This window comes from Mytilus galloprovincialis, chromosome 4 (genome assembly GCF_965363235.1).
Source record: "Mytilus galloprovincialis chromosome 4, xbMytGall1.hap1.1, whole genome shotgun sequence".
Taxonomy (NCBI): Eukaryota; Metazoa; Mollusca; class Bivalvia; order Mytilida; family Mytilidae; genus Mytilus; species Mytilus galloprovincialis.
In genome coordinates this window covers 42,273,395-42,285,190 of record NC_134841.1, presented here as the reverse complement: position 1 = coordinate 42,285,190, position 11,796 = coordinate 42,273,395, and the positions used below count along the sequence as shown (strand labels likewise).

Genomic DNA, 11,796 nt, shown 5'->3' with positions numbered 1-11,796 from the left:
TTCTAATTTAATTTTAACTGCTCTGATGTGAAGACTTGATTTATTTTACTTGACTGGTGGGGTTTAACCGGATAGCTCATCATGGACCATTCCGTATATATACAGGTGTTTTGGGATAAATTCATCAATTATTGTTCAGCTATTAATCCCATACTAGTATCATACCGTCTGTTCTTTTGTATATCCGTTTGGTGACACTGATAAGGGATTAGAAATCAATAATAATCGTAACGGAAATCATCCTTATCGCACACATCTTCAAAAAGACGTTCCATATGCAAATTAAAGCGTAAGATCAGTTGAAATTACATTGTTAATAACAGATGTTATATCGACTTTTTTTAGAAACCATGCCAGCAAAAAAAGGAGTTTTGATTCTGCAATTCCTTCAAATTCCCTTCAATTGTTCAATTATAAATATTTAAATAAAAAAACCTATGATTTCATTTCCACCAGGTGCAGCTGACGGCCGTCAACTATGTTGCCTTAGTTTTTTAGTGATTGCAGAGATTTTTGTTATCAACGGTTATCTTAGTCTGACCTCAGTCACAAACTGTCTTTATAAGTGCTGTAATATGAAATATATGACACAACGCAGGAGGATATAAGGTAAACTTTGTTGGCAAAAGAGGGGGCGAAAGATACCAGAGGGACAGTCAAACTCATAGATCGAAAATAAACTGACAACACAATGGCTAAAAACAAAAACAAACAAACAGACAAACAATAGTACACAAGACACAACATAGAAAACTAAAGACTAAGCAACAGAAACCCCACCAAAAACTGGGGGATCTCATGTGCTCCGGAAGGGTAAGCAGTAAATAGTCTCATTCGATAGATCACATTCATGAAAAGGGAAGGGGATTGTAGTAACCACGTAAGGAACATATCTGATATGATCTGTGAAACTGTTCTTCCATAGCGGCTAACCAACTTTGATATCGTATCAATTTGGAGATATATACTCCGGATACAGGCACTGCTGGAATGTTGCTACTTAGACCCTCATTGTCAATGTGTAGATGTAAGTCAATATATGAGGCCGACTTAACTGTACCTGTTGTATCCTTTATCTCGTGTTCGATGGGATGGATGCGTTCAACATAGTCACAATAGCAATTGCAATAGTGGACAAAATTATACAGTAGTATGTGTTTACTCGTGCAAAGTTGTGATTTTTGGAAGGAAATACCGATGCTTCCGAATGTATATATAATATGCATGATTATTTATTTGTAATTCCGATTCTTCCACTTAAGCATGTTAAGCTCACTTTCTCATTCATTGGTGTAGGTAGAATGTCAACCATTAGAGAAAAGTGCGAAACAAAACAAAGAAAATAAGTCGACATTTCAAAATCAGAGATCAAGCGGAAGCCGCTGAAGAAGTATCCATAAAAGCACTCCGGAGACGCATTGTTTATGAAATGTAATGCAAGTTCTACATGCTATCAATGCTAACAAACCCTTCAATTTTCGGCGAATGCTTATAATTTTGTCTTAAGGTTTGTAAAGTGAGCTGATGTTTAATTCTAGTACCATATGGCTTATTCACTCGTTGAAATTTATCTTTTATCTCTAGAGAACACTAGTATTGATGACAGAAATGATAGGGTTCTGATATTTTGTGTGATTTGATATGCTAGATTCTTATTCAACATTTACACTTAAAAGAGGGACGAAAGATACCAAGGGGACAGTCAAACTCATAAATCTGAAACAAACTGACAACGCCATGGCTAAAAATGAAAAAGACAAACAGAAAAACAATAGTACACATGACACAACATAGAAAACTAAAGACTTAACTTGATCTCTGCTTTTGAATAATCTCTTTGAACTGTTTCTGAGGCTAAATGTTATTCCTGACTATACATGTACAGCTTCTATACATGTTCAACTTGGCGTTTGTTTTCGTTGTAGTTCAGTGCTTTTGATGTTGTTTTCCTCTTATAATTGATTGTTCGGTTTTGGTTTGTTACCTGAATTTGTTTATTGTTTGATTAGATTTATGACTATTGAACAGCGGTATACTACTGTTGCTTTAAATACAAAGAGTTTTTTCATGATAAAGCCTATACTGTAATATTCATATCCTTGTGTCTTTGGCTGGATAGTAGAACATTGGAAATCATGAAACCTAATTACCAAACTATAAAAGTTATTCCATGTCTATGGTTAATGACTTTGGAAGGAGTTATTAAAACATAAAAAAACACATTCCCGTGAAATATAAAATAATCAATAGACCTTGAGACCATAAATGCTACAATATTTTTGAATGTTCATTCAAAATATGGCCTCTTCAAATCTTTTTTTTTCTGTTTATTATTTTTCAGTATGTTTCTTCTATCAATAAAGCAACAACTACTAGTAACTTATATATGATTAAAATAAAGACAAATGATATTCAATTGTGTACTAATGATTTATTAGCATAATAAACAAATAACAATGTGAAAGATGTAATACATGTAAACTATGGAATAACAGAATAACATTATCCAGGTCTGCCACCTGTTAACTGTTGTTGTCCTACTGGTAAATTACGGAAAGGGCTATTTGTAATAGGACCATGGTAAGGTGTTGCATAGGTACATTCTGAAAGTTGATTAAGTCTTTCATGTCTATATTCAGTGCATCTCAAACAAATGCAAACTGGTAAAATGTGCACTAAATAATGAGCATGACAGGTTTTAAGTTCGTGCAATAACCTCATAAAATCTTCTGCACTTATATGTCCCTGTGAATTTACTCCATGTAAATTAAGTAAATAAAACTCATTAATGACAGAACGATACATTGGTTTGATATAAAGTGAATGAATTGCAACAGCATTTTTTGCACTGATTTTTCGTGGCAGAAGCAGTTTAACAAAGTCTGTTTCAAGTTGGAACTTTTCAATCAGTGGAACAAGATGAGCTGTTTTGCCCTCTCTACATCTTTTTACTTCATTATTGTCATTTAATAAGTGTTTAAATAAAAAGCCTAATGTAAAATTGCGATTATACTCCGATAAAATAATTTCTATTTCTACAATATCATTTTCATTTTGCATTTGCATATAATTATTCACAACATCTAATAAAAACTCACTCCTTTTTAGTGCTAAATTAACTTTGGCCTGGGGTGCAATGGTAACCACACTGGGTTCACCATCATGACCAAAGTTTAAATGAAGAATTAGCTTATTCATGATAGAATTGCAATATCCTTTTTCCTTTTTTCCCAACTATTTAATTATAGTTCCCTATTAAGAATTATATTCTTACCCACCCCAAAAAGGAAAAAGGATCAGAGCAGGTATGTTTTTAAGATGCTTCTACACCATAGCAAACCTTCAGACAATCATGTGGATATTGTTTTCAAAACACTCTTTGAATGTGCAAACATTTGGTCTTTACCCTTGAGGGTTAATCAATAATCAACAAGAGACAATTTGGAGCATAACCTCTTCATCCTGGCTGAACGCTAACATTATGAAGAGCATTACACACCAATATTTGTCTTTTATTCAATTCAATAATTGGACAACTTGTGTATCCGAGCAGAATGATTAGGTAAAAAGATTATCTCTGTATACATTATGGTACATATTATGCAAAGAAAAATAAAATTAAAGATGCATGATTCATGAATATTTTGACATTTATGTTGCAAAAGATTATCCACAAATTCTGAAGGTTCACAAAAAAGCTGATAATGTAACAGAACATGGAATGAATAAAGAAACACAATTTATTAACAAAAAACTTAACATATTGTTTAAGCAAACAACAACAATAAAATATTAAAGTCACAAGATAGACTTTATTATATCATTATCCTAAAAACATAACTGAAAATAACTATAAGATTCCAGCTCTATCAATGAATCTAGAATGCACTTCCTTTTTTTAAAACTACAATAACTCAATCTAATTTGGAGCATAACCTCTTCATCCTGGCTAAACGCTAACAGTATGAAGATCGTTACACACCAATATTTGTCTTTTATTCAATTCAATAATTGGACAACTTGTATATCCGAGCAGAATGATTAGGTAAAAAGATTATCTCTATATACATTATGGTACATATTATGCAAAGAAAAATAAAATTAAAGATGCATGATGCATGAATATTTTGACATTTATGTTGCCAAAGATTATCAACAAATTCTGAAGGTTCACAAAAAAAGCTGATAATGTAACAGAACATGGAATAAATAAAGAAACAAAATTTATTAACAAAAAACTTTACATTTTGTTTAAGCAAAACAACAACAATAAAATATTAAAGTCACAAGATAGACTTATTATATCATTATCCTCAAAACATAACTAAAAAGAACTATAAGATTCCAGCTCTATCAATGAATCTAGAATGCACTTCCTTTTTTTATAAAGATAATAACTCAATCTAATTTGGAGCATAACCTCTTCATCCTGGCTGAACGCTAACAGTATGAAGATCGTTATACACCAATATTTGTCTTTTATTCAATTCAATATTTGGACAACTTGTATTTCCGAGCAGCATGATTAAGTAAAAGTATTATATTTATATATAGTAAAATGAAAAAATAAAGTTCATATTTGACTTGAACTTCTTTATATATATATAATTTCTTGCTGATATAGGAGTGTAAACATTACACAGTGATAAAAACAATACTTATAGTTATGACTTGTAAACATTACACAGTGATAAAACCAATACTTATAGTTATGACTTGTAAACATTACACAGTGATAAAAACAATACTTATAGTTATGACTTTTTTGTGCATAAATGAATACACATGACCTTAATGGAAAGAACTGTGCAATACACTCTTTTGTTTGTATTGCAGACTCATTTACTTGATGGGAAAAAAATTGATATTGAAAAATATTAGTGTAGGAAATTTGCAGACATGACATACATTAACACTATTGAAAAACTTTAGATAAATAATCAAGTCACACAGAATTAATTCACAACAATGTGTTCTCTTTCCTGATTTCTATTATTTGCTTAGCATATGGTCATACTTATATTTAAGTTGCTACTATAACATAAAACAAGTTCTGCTGTCATAGAACTGCATGACTAAACTAAAGGTCAAGATTTTCTTGATGGGATTTTGTTATATTTATATATTTACACTTTTTTCCTTACTCTATTACTGATTTTCATAAATTAGACAAAAAAATATTTACAACTTTTTGAAATACCATAGTTTTATCATAAAAGTAGATATCCATTCAACTTATTTGAAATATGACACGAAGTATCCTGAATTTGTTGTTTCATATCAGATGAACTTATTTAAAACTTAACATATTACATATATTATTTTACAAGTTCTTTAGACATATATTTCTTCTTTTTCTTTTTTTCTCTGTCTTATCTACATATGTTTTCAAGTTTTTAATAGAACCAATATCAGTCAGTCTTACTGTGCACTTCTTGGATTCTGTTGCGTCCACTTTTTCATTTTTTGAAGAACAACTTGTTCTTTTTCTTCCTAAAAAGATAAATTTATTATATTAGCATAAAAACTTTTAAGATATTACTTAAATCACATGACATATCAGGAACAGATAACTTTTCTTACTTTGTAAATACTTTGAAACTATATCATATATTCAGATCAACTTATACTTAGATTATTCAAGTACAGTTCAAAACAACAACTTGTTTTTAATGAAACAAATATATTGTCCAAGGCATATAAAATATATTTTGGATCTTTCACTTTGATCTGCATTAGAATGCCAAAAACACAAATTCAGTCATTCAAACTGACAAAAGATTATTTCTGACTACCTTGAAAAAAAAAGACAGCCATCTTATACCTTTAGAAGAGATAGACAAGGTGTCATCACAATGTGTCTGCTGTCTCTTACATTTGTATAAATGAATCATGGTCAACTATGTCCTTCAGTCCCTAGCATTATTTTGTGTATGTTGTCTCTTTCAGTATAATAAAAGTCTTACTGACTGGATATTTGTGGAAAAATAAGTTTATTGTCCTCTCAGATACAACTATTACTTTTGGCTTTATCTCAGGGTACAACAAATTTCTATTCCCCTAATACCCAGTTAGGGGAATCCCAACCCTCACCTAACCTGGGACACTTATTTGTTTAGTTCATTTATATGTTTTGGAGAATAATAGTGTGGCGTCAATTTTCACTGAACCAGTACACATTTTTTATTAGTTGCCAGCTAAAGGTGTTGGATTTTCTCTCTGTGTTGAAGACCCAAAGGGGGCCTTCAGACGTTTCTGCTCTTTGGTTGGGTTATTGTCTCTTTTACACATTCCTAATTTCCATTCTCAATTTTATCATTATTTCAACTTCTTTTAATTTTGCATTATGAAGCTTAAATTTGTTTTCACACACCTTAAATCCTATTAATCAGTTATCATTCATTTCAAAAATAACTATCAAAATAACAGCAAAGCACCTGAGAAAGATTGTTGCATAAGGAAACTAAACTATCACATTCATAAAACATCTCCCCTATGGTAAAGTAAATATCAGTGAGATGCAAACAATCTCTATTGGGTCCACTGTATTAAATACTAAGAGATATTATAAAACCTTCAGCCTTACACAATCTTTCAATTTTAAGTATATATGGTGGCCATCTCAAAAATTTGAAGAGAAGCCACAGTCACCAATACAACCTTTGACTGATTTGATATTGTAAAGACTTCAGAATATTTACCATTTTCAGTAGTTTCACTAATCTTTCCACCTTGTCCAGTAGTTTCACTAATCTTTCCACCTTGTCCAGTAGTTTCACTAATCTTTCCACCTTGTCCAGTAGTTTCACTAATCTTTTCACCTTGTCCAGTAGTTTCACTTATCTTTTCACCTTGTCCAGTAGTTTCACTAATCTTTTCACCTTGTCCAGTAGTTTCACTTATCTTTTCACCGTCTCCAGTATTTTCACTGGTCTTTTCTAAAATTGGGCACACATCTATAGCATCATTTAAATCTGAAAAAGTAAACATTTCATATTGTTAATTATCCATTTTTAGATGGTGACATTCCTTTTTCACCATCTTATGGTGTTTATATTTCAACTTTTACAATTTCGTTTGTGTATGTAACAATGTACTAGATTTTAGCGAAAGAAATCTATGTATTACTGAAAAATAATTACACCAGGGTTTTAGATATAATAAACTAGTCAAAACATTTACTAAATCTTATCATCAGTACAAGGTCATCATTCATAAATAGAAATCAGCATGCAGACTTCGTATACTTTCTAGTGTTTCAAATCCAATACGGTTAAATTCTTTACAAAGGCAAAAAATGTCAGCTTTCAACTCAAAATCTTTAAAAAGACTTATTAAAAAAGGGATATATTTACGATTCTGTTTTCATGTTATTAAAGATGGCAAATTTTAGCTTTAATATTGATTCACTAATGGGGGTCTTTGCATGATACGGGTTATGTACTTCTCATATATTTTATGATGTAATGATACTAAATCACTAACAGGAGGAATTGTGATTGATATTCATATGATGAAGACATTAACTTTCAGTCAGTTTAATTGAAGTCTTGAGCTGGCCTGTCAGTAAATGCTAGTATTACTTTGTTAATTTATGTACCATTGTCATTTTTTTTGTTTCTTTTGTTACCTATTCTTTTACTGTGCATATTGCTGTGTGTTTGTTTTTTCTGTATTGGCAAGCAAGAGGCATAGGGGATATCTCAAAATAACATGTTTAACCAATCCCATGTTTGCACCTGTCCTAAGTTAGAAGCCTCTGGCCTTTGTTCATCTTGATTAATTTTTAAGTTTAGTTCATTAATATATTTCAGAGTTTAGATTGACATCAATTATCACTAGACTAGTACACATTTTTGTTTAGGGCCCAGCTGTATTGAAGACCAATTGTGGCCTTCGGCTGTTTTCTGCTCTTCGGTCATGTTTTTGTCTGTTTGACACATTCCCTATTTCCATTCTCAATTTTACTTTGAATAAAATAATAATACCAATTGTTCAGAGACTTATATAGGTCTTTACACTCTTAATTACAAATGCTATTAGTTGAAAAGAAACATAAGAAAGGTGAAAAGTAGACAATGAAGGTGTCAAAAAAACAGTTAATCTTACCCTGATACTGAAAATATATGGTTTCTATGTATTTTCATTAAAAGCCCAGAAAAAAAATTGGTCACATTAATTTAATCCGGATGTTAAAAATGTCTAGTTAAAATTCATACTCACCATATGTTGGTTTTACTGGAGAACTTTCCGCACTTGGTAAAATATTCAAATTTCTTCTCCCTACAAAAATCATTATCCAATAAAGTCCTTCAAACATATTTATACAGTATACTATATATTTATATGATTATTTTCAAAACTTTGCTCTGAATACTGTCAGTTGGTCATAAACAACCTTCTTTTCAAATTTCATAAAATTTCATGAAGGTTTGACACAATGTTTGATTTCTCAAAAGACTGTAACCTCAGATTGAACCTTAAAGAGGGGCGAAAGATTCCAGAGGGACAGTCAAACTCATAAATTGAAAATAAACTGACAATGCTATGGTTAAAAACAAAAAAAGACAAACAGACAAACAATAGTACACAAGACACAACATAGAAAACTAAGCTAAGCAACACGAACCCCACCAAAAACTGAGGGTGATATCAGGTGATCTAGAAGGGTAAGCAGATCCATATAACTGTTGACAACGAAGCCAATAAAGCATGTCTAGGATCACTTTGTTCTATAAACTAAACTTAAATCTAGTATCTGACATGCCTAATATAATTCCTTTTCTTTGAAGTAGGCTGGACACATAGTTATATCTAGGACAACATAACGCTGTATATATACATACTGAAATAAGAAAATATACCTACCATCTGTTGCTTTTAATGGAGATCTGTCGTCACTAGTTGAGGATTTTTTATCTGCTTTTCCTACAAATAGGTCATAACTTTAATCTTCATTACCTATAAATTATTATGAAACAAGACAACTACAGAAAAAAATAAGGCTTCAGGTTTCCAAATGGTTTAACAATTGTTTGGTCTTAAGGACAACCATTTATATGGATATAAGAATAGTCATTTTTTCTAAAATAAAGTTAATTTGAATATAACATTTTTTTACTCACTCACCTTCCATTGATCTTAGTGGAGAACTGTCTTCACTTGTGAAGGAATATACATTTCTTTTTCCTATAAAGTAATCAATTATTAAGGGTTAAATGCGACTGTGATGAAGAAACTGACTAGTCACACCATTACATTAAGGGCTCAATTGTAATACAATATATTCTAAAAATAAGTATCTTATCACCAAATACTTCAGATATAACTTGACTTAGCTAACACATCTAATAAATGTAGCTCATTGTGACCCAAATATTCTAACACAAGTAAAATAAAATTAACCTTACCCAACAACAAATATAACAAATGACCTGCTAATGACTTGCTGATCCTTTTAAAAAGTATTGGTTTTATAAAATACTATGCTCATTCATGGTAAACTTTTGTGTACAATACTGACTGTGTTAATATATTGCTAGAAATTTAGAAAGCAAAACTGCACCCCATATTTTGCTAAGCATAACCCACTCATTATTCAAAGTAGCTGACAACATGAAAATGCGCTCGAACTAGATGAATGAGTTTTATTTCGCTGTACTGGAGAAATAAGTAATAAAAACATTGAAGTTCAAACATCAAACTAAATATTCAAAGTATCTGCAAACAGGCAGTGGGTGTCTGTCAGATACAATTATCAAAGAACTGGGCCATGAAGGCATGATATACACCTCACCACCCTTTCAGCTCTTCATTATCATTATGCTTTAAAGAAATGATCCGCTAGAAATACCGTGAGCACTGCTTAAATAGACTCCTGCCCCCAAAATGGTAAATTGTGAGACATGAAAACACAGTGGTATCCATTTCATATCAGAAATTTATATTGAAAAAAAGGGTGGTTATACATGTAATCAAGTCACCAGGAAAACTGCTCAAAGCGTTTTGTGTAAGAGTTAGAAAACTTGAAAATCCCTCCTATTTTATGAATAAAATCCCAATACTCCTTTTAAACATAAAATCAACAAAATTTAAAATAAGAAAAGGGAAGGTATGTCAATGCAAATAAACAACTCACCAAAGTTTAGTTTACACATGTTTATTTATAGTGGATTGGGAAACAAGTTTTGCAACTTATATCAATTTCTTTCCACTTTGCAGGTATGATTGCTGCCTTGTAGAGGCATTAGCCTGCTTTTTTTCGAAATCTACAAGAGTGTCTCTTACATGCAAGGGACAGCTATTTATTGTCCCCTTCCAACGGACTATCATCCTTTCCTCAAGACCATACTCGCAAATGGTGTCAAGGGAGAGCTGAAAATTCAGTTCCTGAAATTTTCATCCCAACTGGGAATTGAACCAGGAAACTTTGTGATAGTAGTCCGATACACTCACCACTACACCACCGCTCACCAAAGTTTCATGGAAATCCCTCAAAGCATTTTTGAGTTTTAATCAGAATTCTCTCAAATTTTTATGAATAAATTCCCATAAATCAAAAACGTAAAATCAACAATATATAAAGCTTGAGGCTCTTAAGAGCAGGTTTTTAATTACATATGATTGACATCAAATAAATGGCAATTCCCAAAATGACCTTTCAACCAACGAAGGACAGTTAAGTATTTGATTTTTCCTTTTTTTCTTCTTGAAAGAATTAATTACCTGAATCAATCTGGTCTGATTTCTTTTTTGAACACTTTTTAAATATTCTTCCTACAATAAATTTATAAACTGTTGGATCCTTAATTCAATAATAAAGTTTACAAAGTGAAATTTTTAAATATTTTTTTTTACTGCTTCAAATGTTGTTAACAAGAATCATACATGAATTTGCAATTAAATTTATATCATATATAATAACTATTGTTGACCATTAAAACTGGTTCACTGATTCAGACAAAGCCAAAGCTTGGTCATATTTTACACACAATGACATTCTTTAAATGGAATTAGAATATACTAATTGTCTTAGTAACATGCTAAATCATGGTTCACAATCTCAACCATGGTATTTGCTCAAATTATACTTCTTTTCCCACTTCACAATGATGCTTAATCAATAGCTTGCTTTATTAATTGTGACTTTTTTAGTAATGCCTTGAAGAGAAAGAACAATTGAAGTCAATATCAAATGTTTCACTTTCCCATCTGTATTAATGGTATGTGTTATTAAGCAGAAATATCAGCAGGGTTTCAAGCGAAAAATATGTTTCTTTTTTTATTGGCAAAATAACCCTCCAGAACATGCTATATCTAATCAGAATGAGATAACTCGTATGGTTGTTTTATAGTCACATCATTGATTTGATAAAAAGGTTTCTAATTTATTCTTGACAAATAGAATACCAATATTTCTATTGTTGAGGTCTCTTAAACTTTGAATTCTCCAGAAGGCATAGGTTTTTCTTATTGTCTTATTGTTGAAGACCGTACAATGGTCTGTTTGTTTAAAACTTGTTTAATGGGCTTTTCTGAATGGTTGTCTCATTGACTATTACACATCATGTCCTTATATTTATATTTCTTTTCAAAATGATTTTTTTTATGACCAACCTTTAGCTGATCCTATTAAAGCTTTGCCTTTTCTTGTCCGAGATTGAGAAATCATATCATATTTCTTCTGAGTGTTAACAATATACATATCTAAAACATAAAAAAGTAATGAAAATAATATAATTGAAGGTTCTTTTTAAAAATAACACTATAGTATAAAATCATTTAAAAAAAACCTAG

General features: G+C 31.0%; 1 protein-coding gene across 1 annotated transcript; it reads right to left on the bottom strand.

The window, feature by feature from the left end:
• Window positions 1-4,592: 4,592 nt before the first annotated feature.
• On the bottom strand, window positions 4,593-11,697 carry LOC143070609 (uncharacterized). Its single transcript, XM_076244842.1, has 7 exons — window positions 11,617-11,697; window positions 10,726-10,776; window positions 9,130-9,189; window positions 8,869-8,928; window positions 8,224-8,283; window positions 6,702-6,974; window positions 4,593-5,493 (listed from the first exon to the last, which is right to left on the bottom strand). Exons 1-7 carry the CDS (start codon window positions 11,669-11,671, stop codon window positions 5,324-5,326), a joined length of 729 nt encoding a protein of 242 aa, XP_076100957.1. The 5' UTR covers window positions 11,672-11,697; the 3' UTR covers window positions 4,593-5,323.
• Window positions 11,698-11,796: the final 99 nt, after the last annotated feature.